General features: G+C 47.3%; 1 protein-coding gene across 1 annotated transcript in view; it reads left to right on the forward strand.

Moving 5' to 3' along the window:
• Positions 1-16,061, forward strand: part of CAMLG (calcium modulating ligand) — a 66,918-nt gene that overhangs the window by 26,819 nt on the left and 24,038 nt on the right. Inside the window, exon 2 of the mRNA XM_082252704.1 lies at positions 3,099-3,508. Within this exon, the coding sequence (XP_082108830.1) occupies positions 3,099-3,508 (410 nt within the window). The remainder of the gene's footprint in view (positions 1-3,098; positions 3,509-16,061) is intronic.

The raw sequence follows: 16,061 nt of genomic DNA on the forward strand, positions 1-16,061 counted from the left end.
GCTGTAAGCCATAATCCTCAAAATTAAAAAGAAATGCTTGAAATGCATCACTCTGTATGTAACGCATCTATATAAAATATGAGTTTCACATTTTGATTTGAATTACTAAAATAAATTAACGTTTTGATATTCTAATTTTATGAGATGCGCCTATACATAATACCTGTAACAGAATACATTTTGGTCTAAATTTATGAAGAAATTTTGTTGATTTTATAATCGCGGAAAAAAAAAATATAATTTTTTTTTTTTAATTCCTTTTTTCATTTAGCAAAAAATAACCCATTTGGGATCAAATGCCACCAAAAGAAAGCTCTCTTTGTTTGAAATAAAAACAATTATATAAATTTTATTTGTGTACAGTGTTGCATGACCCACCAAGGCCAGGTAGCACTGCTGAATAGCAAAAAATGGCCTGGTCATGAAGGGGATAAAACCTTCTGGAGATCAAGTGGTTAAGGCTCCCTCATTTTAATGATGCCATTTTTTTTTTTTTTTTTTTATTAGTTCTCCAAAATGCAAATCTAGTCAATGATATACAGTTCCTGAACTACAGGCAGCTATAGAATTTATCACTGTATTCTCAAATCATTTAATGTGAACAGAGCATAGATAGATGACCACCTCAGTTTGTTTCTACTCTGTCACGGTCCATATGAACAGGGAAGTGTCAGCAGTGTATTCGATTTATTCAATGTATTCTATCGATTTTAGCATAGAAAGCAGTGATATTATTTTGGCTGTGCTGTGTGGCAGAGCTGTTTGAATCTTAGGATTGGTATGCATTTCATCTGTGTGTTTGGGTGTTGTGTGTTTTTTTTTTTTTTAGTCTTGAATTTAGTTATAAATAGATGATTTTGCTAAAAACTAAATCCTATTTACAGTATAGGTACCTTTTTTTTTTTTTTTTTCCATCCGATTTGAAGACTCGCAAGCCTTTTGGATAGCAGACCTGAAATAATGAAGTTTAATTATTTTAGATCCATGTTTCTCAGATTTATTAATGTCGGTATATATGAAATGCTTAACAGGTGTCATTGGTTGGGATTATATTTTATATAATGTATTATTTGCCAAAACTCCAAAATGTTCAATGATTATCATGAGAATCAGAAGTACCCCTCTTCTCCAACACAGCAGAAGTTTGGGGGAAAGCCTTTGTTGTTGTGTTGGAAGCCTATTAAAATGTAATGGGTTGTCTTAACCACTTCCCGTCGCTGCACTGCCTTTTTACGTCGGCAGTGTGGCTCTCCCAGGCAAAATCACGTTAATAATTAACGTCATTTGCTTGGGAGGCCACTAGGTGGCGAGTGCGCGATGCCGGAGGCGCGCTCCCGCCCCTGATCGTTAGCGGGGAAGCCAGTGCGGGTGTCAGGCGGCTCCGATTGCTGTCTGACACCGGTGATCTCCCCCCCCCTCCGCTGACAGAGAAGGACAGATGGCTGATGTAAACACAGCCGTCTATCATTTTCCCTGAATCCTGCTATATAGGATCGCATGTCTCTGTGATCATCTCACAAGCCCAACCCCTGCACAGTTAGAATCGCTCCCCTAGGCTTACATTTAACCCCTTGATCACCAAGAGCATTAACCCCCTTCCCTGCCAATGGCATTATTACAGTAACTGCATATTTTTAGCACTGATTACTGTGATAGTGTCAATGGTACCCCCAAAAGTGTCAAAAATGTCAGGGGTCCGATCTGTCTGTCGCAGTCCTGCAAAAAATCGTAGATTGCTGCCATTACTAGTAAAACAAAAAAACAAAAATTGCATAAACCTTACCTGTAGTTAATAAACGCAATAACTTTTGCACAAACCAATCAAAATACGCTTATTGCTAATTTTTTTTTTTCTACCAAAAATATGTAGCAGAAAACAAATTGGCCTAAAATGTTAAATTTTAAATTTATTTATATATATATATAGCAGAATGTGAAAAATATTTATTTATTTATTTTTTTTTTTTCAAAATTGTCGCTCTTTTTTGTTTATAGCACAAAGAATAAAAATCGCACGGGTGATCGAATGCCACCAACCAAAAAAAAAAAACTCCATTTGTTGGAAATAAAGGATGTCAATTTCGTTTGGGAACAGGGTTGCACGACCACGCAATTGTCCATTAAATTAACACAGTGCCGAATTGCAAAATAGGGCCTGGTCATTAAGCAGCAAAATTTTCCGGTCCAGAAGAGGTTAAAGGAGATGTACAGCCAAAGATTGTGGTCATAGGAGTGCAATTCCATCTGCACTCCTGAGACCTATTTTCGGCAAACAGCGGGCTGAAGCCTGCTGTTGGCTGATGTCACAGAGCAGCTCCAGGCTCTGGAAATATTGTGACCAAATGGTCAGGATCTGCCCACATGCCTGGACCGGCACCCAGCTCCTGCTCCCGCCCCCTCCACAGCCCAGAGCTCCAGGAAGCTCTGAGAACGAGCAATCGGCAGTGTTTGATCGCTTGATTGTCAGTGTTCGAGCCAACAGGGGACAGATGCAGCATTGGTCCACCTAGGTAAGTATGATGCTGGAAAAACCCCAATTCCCAAACTTCTCTTTTAACGCAATTGCATGCAGCACAATGCAAAATAACATGCATTTCTTAAAGCACAACAGATCGGGGCTGAAATGTAAATCCGCCCTATGGATTAGGGATGGGGTAGTGGATGCAAACATTCCTAGATTTTCAAATCGTAGTGTATGTAAATTCAAACACTAAGGCTCCATTCACACCTGGGCTTTTTTTAGTATTTTTCAGCTCCAAAAAAGCTAAAAAAAAAACCGTTCCAAAACGCCCAAGTAAAACCCCATTCATTTAAATGGCCCCTGTTCACATCTGAGCGTTTTGCAAAACGCCTGTAGCTGAAAGTACATGAGCTTCTTTTTGGGCTGATTACCAGCGTTTTTGATAGATGTCAATGAAAAACGCCTGAAAATCGCGATAAAAATCGCGGTAAAATGCTACGCTCAAGTGCGAATGCAGCCTAAATAGAATTGTTATGCTTCCTGTTACTAATAACTGTACAACAACACATTGAACTTCCATTTATTTGGCTGTTTCTTCAAAGCATTGCTAAGAAACATTGTTTTTTTTTTTTTTTAGATGAACTTCGTATTGAAAGACTTGACAAACCAAACTCTCTACCATTACAGTCATCATTGTCTAAGAGAGGGATTGCATTTTCTGGTGATGCTGGCACTTCAAGTGAGCACTCTTGTGGAGAAGGCACGGCACCATTTGCAGAGGACTTCAGTAAGAGTTCTGATTTTAGAAAAGATACCAATGGACTCCGAAACAGAGCAGATGTTTCTTCAGAGTCTACTCCAAGAGGCTTGAACCAGTACTTAACACGATTTGATGAAGCAATGAAACTTAGGAACCAGCTCAATACTGAGAAGCCAGTTCCTGACAGTAGCAATGGAGTAGATGAAATGGACTCTTTCCGCATTTTTCGACTTGTGGGAAGTGCCATTCTTGCTGTGTTTGTAAGAATGTCTGTTTGCAAATATTTGGTAAGTTAATGATGCTTTATCAAATTCTGGTTTCATCCAAACGCACTCTGGAATGTGCTTGTTGTTTTTTCTCATGCTACTTAGCTTTTTGTTTTTAATGTTGCTTTTTCTTAAAGTGGAGTTCCACCCTAAAATGTGACTTCGGTCCATCTTCAATTTATTTATTTTTTTTTACTTACCTTGTTTAGAAGATAATATACTTGCCTTCCTTCCTCTTCCTCCCCTCGGTGGCCACGGCGACTCGTCCCTTCCTGGCTTGCAATGATTCCTGGGAGCTGAACGCCATCGCTCCCAGGAATCAATGCGCCTGCACCGGCCCCGACGTCAGTTCCGGTGCAGGCGCCGTCATACCTTGCTAAACAGCTTCTGGGCATGCCCAGAAGCTGTGCAGGGATGACGCTGAGGCACCGGAAGTGACGGCGGGGCCGGTGCAGTGCATCGTGGGACCGAAGAAGACGTAAGAGGATGCAGAAGAGGATCGCGTTGGCTTCAAGCTGCCCACACCTGAGATGGTAGCTCTGGACAAGACATTTTCAAGGTAAGTATTTCTTCTTGCAGGTAAGTGCAACCCGGGACAGTTCAGAGGTTATCCATTGTGGAATGCACTAGCCCTGACTGTCCCGGGGGTATTTCTTTCCATTTTTTTTTTTTTTTTTTTTTTTTTTTTAGGCGGAACTCCGCTTTAATGTAGATTGATACCTAGTCAGTAAAATTTTATACAAGCTTTAGCATGTAATGTAATTCAAACGTTTTTTCCAATCTTAAAATCTGCATCTTTTATTAAAATAATGCCTGATGAACATGCCATGAAAAATCTTTTTCAGGCACTAGTTTTAATAGGGTGACAACTTTATCCCAGTTTTCCTGAGTTGTCACCTGGGCCCCTAGTGAAGACTATAAAGGACCATGCCTACACAGACTCCACAGGTATGGTCTACTGATGTAAATGTCAGGAAACCAGTCCAGAACAATACTTGTGGTCAATACTTGATCAAGCGCCTGTAGACGGGAAGTGGCTGATAAAACGCTGGATGGGTTCAGCAGCTCTGAGGTGAGCAAAAAAAGGTAATAAAGTATTTTATGAAAACAAAATTGCAGTTTTTTTTTTTTTTTTTTTTTTTTTTTTTTTTTTTAAATATACAGTGCTTTAGCACACCTAATGTCATATAAAAGGGAAAAGACAAGCACAACCTCCATAGTGTAGGAAACCAGATGAACAATATTAACCACTTAAGCCCCGGAGGATTTGGCTGCTAAAGGACCAGGGGTTTTTTTGCGCTTTTTTACTGCGTGACTTTAACGGACAATTGCGCGGTCGTGCGACGCTGTACCTAAACGAATTTGACGCCCTTTTTTTCCCACAAACAGAGCTTTCTTTTGGTGGTATTTGATCACCTGTGCGATTTTTTGATCACGCGCTATAAACAAAAAAAGAGCGTAAATTTTGCAAAAATAACAATATTTTTCACATTTTTTTTATATGAAATTCCCCAAAAAAAAAAGTAAAAATCAAAATTTTTTAACATTTTTCGGCCAATTTGTTTTATGCTACCTATGTTTGGTAAAAAAAATCGCAAAAGGCGTATTTTGATTGGTTTGCGCAAAAGTTATCGCGTTTACTAACAAAGGGAAAGATTTTTGTCTTTTTTTTTTTTTTTTTTTAACGCGTAATGGCGGCGATCTGCGATTTTTTTTTTTTCGTTACTGCGACATTGCGGCGGACAGATCGGACCCTTGACTGACATTTTTGACACTTTTGGGGTTACCAGTGACATTACTGCAGTAATCAGTGCTATACATATGCACTGTTACTGCAAAAATGACACTGGCAGGGAAGGGGTTAACTTTATTGGACAGGGAGGGGTTAAGTGTGTCCTAGGGGCGTGATTCTAACTGTGTAGGGACATTCCTATTGGTGTAAAAGCAAAGATCAACCGTTCTACATAGTAGAACGGTCAGATCTCCACTTTTACACAGGGAGAACTGACAGGCAGCTTGTTTACACAAGCTGCTCTGTCTTTCTCCCTTCACAGGAGCGATCGCAGTGTGACTGGCGGACATCGAGTCCGCCGGTCACACGCACTGACTTGCCTGTGAACGAGCCGCGGCGGGCACGCGCCTCGGCGGGCGCGCGCCCGCCCGCGATAGGCTCGCAAGTCAGTGACAGGCGAGTGACGTACCGATACGTCACTCTGCCTGGCCGGGGCTGACCGCCGCAGTATATAGTCGTGCGGCGGTCGGCAACCGGTTAATGATTTAACACCCAAAAGGGTAGCTTGTGCAAATAAATATTGTTTACTATGCTATAGAGATTGTCCTTGTCTTTTTTCCTTTTTGTTTTCAGTTTCCCAGCAATCACCCATGCTGCTTCAAACTCCACCTTCTAGCTAGTAATCAATGGCAATGTGGGCTACCTGCCTCATTGTTTATATTTTGTCTTTCAGTTTTTACTTTGCAACTTCTGCAATCATCTTTAAGTCCCCGTTCACATTAGGTCGCTCCGACTTTGGGGCCGACCTGTGAAGTCGCGTGCACCGCGACTTCGGCGCGACTTGCACGGACTTCGTCTAATGAATGTCTATGCAAGTCGCCTCCCAGGTGTGTGTCCACTTGTGTCGCTCCTATTCGAACCGGTCCTGTACTACTCAATGGACCCGACGGTGCGCGGCTTGCCAGGCTGACCAAGTCGCCTGCCAAGTCGTAATAGTGTGAACCGGCTCTTATGGTTTGTTCTATTGCCACATGTACATTTCCTTAAGACCCTTTCTTTCACCCCAGTAAGGTCATCGCCATCACACTTGCCACATATATACAGATTTTGCTCTCTGAAGAGCACTCTGGAGTGGATCACACTTCAGAGGGCAGCTGACAGATATTGAGGAGAAGTTGTGTGGTCTGTTTTTAATGTGTTTTTTTTTTTTTTTTTTTTTTTACATATGGTTAATTTTTGCCTTTTAGAAACAATTTTCAAGTTTAATGTAGTGCTTCTCTCAAAATCTACTTACAGCGCGTAAAATAAGTGATGTGTTCAATGCTTATTTTACCTACTTTACGTTTGTAAGAACTCACGGTGTTAACCACAGAGCACTTGTTTGCTTGTCCAAGGCTATGATTCATAAATTGGTGTAATCCCAGCTTTGAAGACTCCATTGGAAATATAGGGGGCTAAGACTGTCTGATATGTGACCAGTTTCATGGGTCCTGAATTGGCACATCCCTGTGCCTTGTTGCTATGTTTGCTTGCTGCAGGTCACTCTCCAGACCATGGCTGCAGTAAGTTCTAGGGCTTTGCCCTTTTTTGTGGTGCCTGGCCTGTAAACATCTGGTTAACACTCTAGAGATTGTGCTGTGACATATTGTGTGTGTCACCAGCATTTTAAGGGACCTGCTCAATAGCTTTTTTTTTTTTTTTTTTTTTTTTTAAACTGTGTTTAGAGTTCTCTAGCATATGTTGCTTTGTTAACACTTTGGAGTCTGTGTTCCAGCACAATATATATGTCACAACCTCCTGCTTCAGTAGATGATTTGTGAGTAGCCTTACTGGGATTCCCATGCCTTTACATACCAACCGTATAGCAGATCATAAGCGCAAGGAAAGCAGTCCTGCGGGCCTGCTCACAATAAGTTAACCACATCAGGGCAGCTTGCAGGGTCCCATCTTAAAGTGATACTAAACTTTAAAAATTATTTCTCTTACGTCCTCCGACAGTCGCCGCCATTTTCATATTCGTCACAATGGGGTATTAGACTTTGCTCCGTAGGAGTAGCTAGGCAACAGAATATGTCAATATTAAAGCTTTTAACATATCCCCACCCCAGGGGGTGGTCCCCTCAGTCTATACCCTCCTGCTTCCTGTTTCCTGCTTCAGTTTCAATGTCTAGCTTGTCAGGAGTAGCTGGATGTCTCTATGCTGGGGCATTTTGTCTCAGCCTTCTCTTTTTTTTGATTTTATTTGAGTTTTTTCTCTCTCTTTATTTAGCTGTTATTTTTACCAGCAATAGTTAGATCTTCGGATGAAGAGGATAATGCGGGCTGCGTCTCGGGCTGACTCCCCTGGTCGCAGGTTGTGGGTCAGTGGCTTCTCAGCCCGCCATCGAGCGTTCAGTCAGGTACCGCTCCTGAGTTTTCTCAACGACCCATCCCTGTTCCGTGCAGGGATGCTAGGGTGAGGTGGCTACCTCACTGGACGCTGTGCGGTTTCTCAACCCACCTTCTGCTGCGTCCTGGATGCGACTCTCCCTGTCTCATGTACAGCGTCTTGTTTGCCTGTGCGGGTCCCCCACTCCATGTAAGAGGTAAGTGTATTCATGTGGGGACCTGTCTGTCTGGGGGGTGTCAGTCTGGGACTGTGTTACCTTGCCCTGTGTTCACACTATTGATGTTTCCCTATCTCTCACACTGCATGCTGTGGGCTGCAAGGAGGGGGGGCTGTGCTGCACTTCTGTGTCAGTCTGAGTGTGTGAACGGCTGTGTGCTGTGGAACTTGATGCTATCATGTTTGGGGCACATTACAGCGCCGCTGCGGCGGTCCACCATGTTCTTTATAACTATGTGGTGTATTTTTATTCCACCTTCATGAGGTGGGGGAGCGGCGGTTTCGGCGCCAAACTGCGCCATTTTGGCTGTACTCGCTCCGGCCGCATGGTACACATGCATGGCGGCCATTTTCTTGTAGCCTCCCATAGGCTTTAATGGAGCGCCCTGTATATCAGCAATTCCTTTTCTACAGGAGCACCGATCTGGCCAGCAGCATCAGCGGTCTCTGCAGGTTTTTTCCCTTTATTCCCTGTATCCTTGCCTGAGTATAACTTCTCCCTGTGGGGGTCCCTGGTGTGGGTGTGCTTGTGTGGCGGTGGGCTACGTTCGCAGCGCCTTATTTAAAGGGGCGGTCACCCATTTTATTTTACTCATTTTGGGGCATGGATTCTCAGGAAAGCAAATTTCCTGTCACATTGGTGGGAAGCCAGGGGACTGCGGTTTTCCCCCTCGGGGGGGGGGGGATTTGGCTGCGATTGTGGCTAGCCTTGCGACTCAGGTGCAATTGCTGATGGCTGCTCAATCCTCAAAAAGGCCCAGAGTTTTCAATTTCCTCTGATTCAGAGGGTGTTGGTGATGGGGCTGCTGTTGCTGGGGTCTCCTTGTCGGGGTCCCGTTCCTCCCTGGACCTTGTAGGGTCAGAAATGGAGGCTGAGGTTGAGGGGGTTGATATTTCTCCCCCTGGCTCGTCTGAAGAGCTTGCACTCATGGATGAATTGATTGCTTCTATCAAGCAAACACTGCGTTTACAGGATGAACCTTGTCCTCCTGCTGCCTTGGCGGCTTATGGGACGCAGAAAAGACACAAAACATCGCAGGTATTTCCCTGCACTGATGATTTTCAATGCGCTGTAAAGGAACATTGGACTAATATACGCAAGCCTTTTGCTATACCAAGTAGGTTTAAGCTGCGCTATCCTTTTACGCCCGCTACTGATGAGCGTTGGTGTGTCCCACCTCCGGTGGATCACGCGATAGCGGTTCTGAATAAGCCCACTGCGATTCCTGCTGAGGATATCCCGGTGTTCCGGGATGCCACGGACAAACGGACGGAGTCCCTTGCCCGTCATGCCTATTCTATTATGGGTTCTATGCTGAAAGCTTTATTTGCTTCACTTATGGCGGCCCAGGCTGTCGCGAGCTGGACGCAGGTGCTTAATCGCGTCCTGGTGGCTGATTCTGCCCTCCAGGCGACTTTGGATATGGTGGATCAAATCCACCAGGGTGTCATGTATTTGTGTGATGCGGACCTGGATATGGTTCCGTTGGCTGCACGTGTACATGGTGTGGCGGTATTGTCTGGCCGTTTTGGTTTGGTTGAAGTGTTGGTCGGTGGACCAATCTTCGCGTAAGACCTTGGCTAATCTGCCCTATGATGGTTCTCGCCTTTTTTGGTGAGTCCCTAGATACGTTAATTAGGGGGATCACGGGTGGTAAGAGCACGCTCTTACCCTAATCCCACAAGGCTAAGACGGCTCCTGGTAAGAAGCCGTGGACTGGTAAGCAAAAGTCCGGCCAGTCCGGTTCAGCGGCCCACAGCAGTGCGGCCTGAAGGGGCGCCCTCACCCGACTCTGGGGTGGGGGGACGCTTGCTCGGTTTCCTTCAGCCATGGCTGTCCCGGGTTCGGGACAGGTGGGTTCAGGAAATCGTTCGATCTGGCTACGAGATCGAGTTTCTCTATAGGCCGGAGCGCAGATTTTTTCCCTCAAATCTTCTACTGTCCCCGGAGCGTTTGCGGGATCTGCATCTAGCGGTGCAGGACCTGAGGGCTCAGGGAGTGGTGGTCCCGGTGCCTCATCGGGACAGGTTTTGGGGGTTCTCTTCTGATCTGTTCACCGTGCCCGGGAAGGAGGGCAAGGTACGTCCGATTCTGGACTTAAAGGCGTTGAGCCGCTTTGTGCGGGTGCGCAAGTTCCGCATGGAATCTCTGCGGTCGGTGGTGGCTGCCCTGGTTCCGGGGGAGTTCATGGCTTCCATCGACTTGAAGGATGCGTATCTTCACATCCCGAATTTCGAGGGTCACCAGAGGAACCTTCGATTCGCCGTAGCGGAGGATCACTACCAATTTGTGGCGTTGCCCTTTGGTCTCGCCTCGGCTCCACGGGTGTTCACCAAGGTGCGGGCACCGGTTTTGGCTTTGTTGAGAGCCCAGGGCTTCTCTGTCCTAGGGTATCTGGACGATATTCTGGTTCGGTCTGCGACCAGCCAGGGTCTGGAGAAGGCTCTGTCCGTTACGATGCAGTCTCTGCAGGAGTTTGGTTGGACGATAACTTTTCCAAAGTCAGCACTGTGCCCATCGGTTCGTCTCCCTTACCTGGGAATGGTTCTGGACTCTGTCCAGGCGAAGGTCTTCCTACCGGATGACAAACTCAGGACTTTTCAGGAAGGAAGTCAGGTCTCTCAGGAACGCTCCGTCCTCGTCCACTCGGACGTGCATGAGATGTCTGGGATTGATGGTCTCGGCTTTCGAGGCGATTCCCTTCGCCCAGTTTCACACGCGGGGTCTCCCAAGCGGAGATCCTGTCCAGGTGGGACGGGCGACTGCGATCTCTGGATCCTGATTTCGTTGGGCCATCGCACCAGAAGGGTTCTTTTGTGTTGGCTCCTGTCCCCGCCGGTGTCAGGGGGCAAGTCTTTTCGTCCTCTCTCATGGACGGTGGTCACCACGGGTGCCAGCCTGTCGGGCTGGGGTGGTGTTCTGGGCGTTCTGTCCGCCCAGGGAACTTGGTCGGAGGGGGAATCCTCCCTTCCGGTCAGCATTCTGGAATTGCGTGCGATAATTCTCTGCCTTCAACGTTGGCCGGACAGGCTGCAGGGCTGTCCAGTTCGGGTGCAGACGGACATTGCCACGGCGGTGGCTTACGTCATTCGCCAAGGGGACACCAAGAGGGCCCGGGTGGCTCGGGAAGTGGCCGACATTCTGTCTTGGGCCGAGACGCATGTCCCGGCGATATCGGCGGTTCACATTCCAGGGGTTGGAGAACTGGCGGGCGGATTATCTGATGCCGCCAGTCCCTGGACCAGGGGGAATGGCCCCTCTGTCCGGGTGTTCTCCAGATGTTGTGCGCGACGTGGGGTCTGCCGGAGGTGGACCTGTTCGCGTCTTGTCTGTACAGCAAGGTGTACAGGTTCGTGGCAAGGCCACGCGATCCTCGGGCAGACGCGTCAGACGCGTTGGTAGCTCCGTGGCATCAGTACCGACTGATGTATGTGTTTTCACCGTTTCAATTGCTGCCCAGGTTCCTTCGCAGGTTGGTCTCGGAACCAAAACACGGTGATTCTTGTGACACCGGACTGGCCTCGCCGGTCCTGGTACGCAGACCTCGTGCATTTGGCGGTCGACGCCCCGTGGCGTCTGCCTCTTCGGGAGGATCTCGGGTCTCAAGGGCTGATATTTCATCCTGCCTTGCAGTCGCTGGCTTTGCCGGCCTGGCTGTTGAAACCGAGGCCCTGAGGGATAGGGGTCTCTCCCCTGAGGTCATTCACACTTTGATCGACGCAAGGAATTTTTCCTCGGGGTAGGTCTTTTACCGTATTTCGGAGGCCTATTTTGCCTGGTGTGAGTTCAGGGGGTCTTCACCTCGCACGTGGTCGGTGTCTGGGGTGTTGTCCTTCCTTCGAAAGGGTGTTGACAGCGTTTGGCGCTGGCTATGATCAAGGGTCAGGTGTCTGCGATGGCCGTTCTTTTTTCAACGTCCTATGGCATCTATCTCCTTGATTGGCACTTTTGTTCGGGGGCATCTGGTCCCTCCTAGGAGGGTGTCTCTGCCTCCTTGGGACTGGAATCTTGTTCTGTTACAACATGGTTCTTTTTTGAACGGATCGGGTAGATCTCGTTGTCTGTTGTCCTAGAAGGTCACCTTTTTTGGTGGCGATCAATTCGGCTCGCAGAGTGTCGGAGCTGGCAGCCTGTCCTGCCATTGTCCGTATCTGGTCAATCACTTGGTTAAGGTGGTCTTGCGACCTAACCCTTCTTTTTTTCCGAAGAGGGTTTCAGAATTTCACCTCAATGAGGACATTGTCTTGCCTTCGCCTTGCGCGAAGTCTAAACATTCGGAGGAGGTGGTGTTGCACTCCTTGGATGCTGTTCATGGCGATTAGGGTTTACCTAAATTCGTCTGAATCTTTTCACAAGTCGGATTCTTTGTTTGTCCTTCCGGGGGTCCTCGGAAGGGCGTGGCGGCGTCGGCTTCTGCCGTCGCCAATTGGTTCAGACAGGCCGTTGAACAGGCCTATGCTTTGCGGGGAAAAGTTTCCCTTATGCCTGTGAGGGCGCACTCTACCAGATCTCTGAGTACGTCTTGGGCCTGTCGTCATGGGGCTTCTGTGGCCCAGGTGTGTAGGGCGGCGACTTGGTCGACCGTGCACACCTTCACTCTATTCCACAGAGTGGATGTTCAAGCATCGGCAGATGCTTCCTTTGGCCGCATGGTGCGGCGGTCCCTTAGGGTCCCTGGTTTGTGGTCCTTTGGGCTGTTTGGGATTTCTTTGTATCCCTGGGTTATTTGTTTTTTTCCTGGGTTATTGCTCCCGTTGAGCAAATTTTTTTCTCGTGTTGCCCAGCTGGTTTCCTTCCTTTGGTAAGGTTACTTTCTTGATGTGGAGACTGCGTTGCCTTTAGGCGCGGCTGCATTTCCCACCCCTCATGTTTGCACTGCTTTGGGACGTCCCCATTGTGACGAATATGAAGATGGCGGCGACTGTCGGAGGACGTAAGAGAAAACGGAATTTTTGTAAAATCTTACCTGTAAAATTCCTTTCTATGAGTACTCCGACAGTCGCCGCCCCCGCCCCTCTTTTGGGGTTTAGGTACTCTACTGCTATTCCACTGAAACTGAAGCAGGAAACAGGAAGCAGGAGGGTATAGACTGAGGGGACCACCCCCTGGGGTGGGGATATGTTAAAAGCTTTAATATTGACATATTCTGTTGCCTAGCTACTCCTACGGAGCAAAGTCTAATACCCCATTGTGACGAATATGAAGATGGCGGCGACTGTCGGAGGACTCAGAGAAAGGAATTTTACAGGTAAGATTTTACAAAAATTCCGTTTTTTTACCTTAATGCATTGCTTGCATTAAAGTAAAAAACATTATTTTTCAGCTTCCCTGTGCCCCCCCCCCCCCCCAGTGTGTGAAGGGGAAGAGAGGGGAGAAGAGATCGGCACTGTGCACCTACCTGCATCTATTCGCCCCTTTCTTCCTCTTCACACAGCATTAGAGGAGCAACAGGAGCCATTGCCAATCAAATGCAGTGAATAGGAAGTGGGGGGGGCAGCCCTAAGTCCCACTGTGTAAGTCTATGAAGTGCGACTCCATAGACCCACAGGTCAGGAGCAAGCACGCACCATGTGTCTCTATAGCAAATGGCTTGCTATGGGGACACACAAAAGATCGTCGCCAAGGACCCGAGAAGAGGAGGATCGGGGGCCACTCTGTGCAATACCACTGTACAGAGCAGTTGAGTATAACATGCTTGTTTTAATTAAAAAAAAAAAAATCACTTTAAGCGGAGTTCCGGCCTCAAAAAACACTTTGGGCCATCCGCTTGCTGACAATCACCTGAAAAAGAAATGGATAGTCTCGTTTTTTTTTTTTTTTTTTTTTTTAAACTTACCTTGTTATTGAAGAAAATATACTTGCCTTTCTTCCACTTCCTCCCTCTGCGGCCGCGGGCCGTCTCTTCCTGCTTGCATTGACTGATAAACAGCTTCTGGGTATGCCCAGAAGCTGTGCAGGGATGACGCACCTACCCCAGAACTGAGGAGCGGGGCCGGTGCAGGGCATTCTGGGATCAAAGAGGACACCGAAGAGGACGCTCTGGCTTCAGCTGCCCACACCTGAGATGGCAGCGCTGGACAAGACATTTTCAAGGTAAGTATTTCTTCTGAAAGGTAAGTGCAACCTGGGACAGTTTAGAGGCTATCCATTATGAAATGCACTAGCCCTGACTGTCCCGGGGGTATTTTTATCTAAAAAACGTTTGAGGCCTGGAACTCCGCTTTAGTAACACTTTAGAGACCTGATGCTTACAGCCTGGCCTGTAGTTGAATTATCCAGGGAGGAAATTTCTGTGATTTTTCTGTGTCAGATTTTATGATCACTGTCATGATAGCTCACTTAGAAACCCCTTCTCCGCCAGAGCTTTTGCACACTGCTGAGAATAACCAGGACTTTAAACTTTACTTTTTGGATAATTTTGTGCTCAAGGAGGTTTAATCTGCTTACAAAACATAGGCTTATTAATGTGGCACATACACGTCTGGATATGTATTGTACCAAATGATCAGATGATTAGGCGGCTGTAAATCACACAAAAAAGCAGACAGTCTGCTGATAACAGCTGGGAATGGCCGCAAAAGGGTTAAGCCCCTAAACTGTTAAAGCTGATCTCCATGTTTCCTGTCACTTTAGCTTGGTCCAAACAAACTATTTCCTTCACTGAGGCATCATTCACACTAGCGCGACTTCCAAGATGCACAATTTCCACTGCGACTTTGATCTGACTTTACTCTTAATGGATCCAGGTTACATCAAAAAAGTGAAGGCACCCTTTCAAAGTTGCTGCTGCTTTAGGTCACACTGATTTGAACTGGTGCCTTTGAAAAGAATGGGCTGTGACTTGTCGTGTGACTTTGATGTCCAGAGTCGCATTACAAGTTGCACAAGTGGGAATAAAGCCTAAATGCTGTAGCAGCTTTAAGCACTGTATGTTATTCATGTAGCTTCAGCTATATACAGTGCACAGTGCTGGGTTCTTGCTGTGAAACAGTCTCTTACCATCTGGCACCCGAAAACAAAATAAGAGTCGGTCTAAATGGTGCTCAGCCATGCATATGCAGCTTTGTATTACATATGTACTATTAAAATAAAAATCCACCTACCTTCCATTTTTTTTTCAAATATAATGATAGTATAGTGGTTAACACCTTGCCAACACACATTCAGCGTCACTTAAATGTTTTTTCTCTTTTGTTTATTGAGGGGGACAGGTCCTGATCTTCCTAACCATTGGTTATACTGCCCCCTACAGGAGTAGGACACTAGGCAGAAAAAGAACTTGACTACACCTATGGGCAGTTTAAAGGAGGTTTATTCCCGCTCTCTGCTATAGGTACTCCGTTTTTCTGCCCAGTCAGGAGTAGGAACCTAGTTCCTTGCTGGGATCTCTGGTCCTGGCAATCTAGATCCAGCAGTTACCCCAGTCTGGCCAGCAAGCGCACGCAGATCGCGACATAGCCCCACCGGACAGGAGCTGGCATGCGAGTTAAACGCCTCACGAGATCACATACGACCGGGTCTTGGCCTGCATCGCAGCATTCCTCCTGGCTAACAGCCCCCCATTTTGATGGCGAGGAGGTTTCATCGGGAGTGATGCTCGCCTGGTTCCCGGTATGATGGATAGCTATCTCCCCCTGGAGGGTTTTGGGGTGGACGCAGGCCTCTCCCTGGGACGGTCGGACTTCCAGATTCCCCTCCTTCCCATTAGGCCATCTATCCCCCCCCCCCTTCCACCTATATTGGGGTCGTATGGTGGTCAGGCTATTGGCTGGGGCAGGGTGCTGTGCTGGCAATGGGGGCGGAGGGTTTGTGCCGCTGGCGACCGGGCGATCGACTTTGGGGGGGTGCAGCACTGTATCTGGTGGGGGGCTACTGCCACGGCCTCCCCCGCTTCTTGCTCTGTCTTGCCTGGGCCCAGGGATCCATCCTGAGTCCCCAGGCGGCCATATTTGTGTAGCCGCGGCAGCAATTTTGTGTTAGTCTATGAAATGAATGGCAACCATTACTGCGGAGCCTTCTGGGCGGCCATTTTAGCTGTGGGGACCCCTCCTTATCCCCCTGGTGCTGACTCCTGGGCCTCTGTCCTTTCTGGACACCACACGTGGAGTGCTTTAATCCTGGTGCTGCCGGTTACTGTCTGGTGGGGTACTCTCCCTCTCTCTGCTGCAGGATTAGGGATGCTCTGTGGCTGGCGACCGGGTGGTGTTATCAGCACAGTCGGGGTGTCCCTTGGCAG

The sequence above is a fragment of the Pelophylax lessonae genome (genome assembly GCF_965119305.1).
Source record: "Pelophylax lessonae genome assembly, chromosome: 4".
Lineage (NCBI taxonomy): Eukaryota > Metazoa > Chordata > Amphibia > Anura > Ranidae > Pelophylax > Pelophylax lessonae.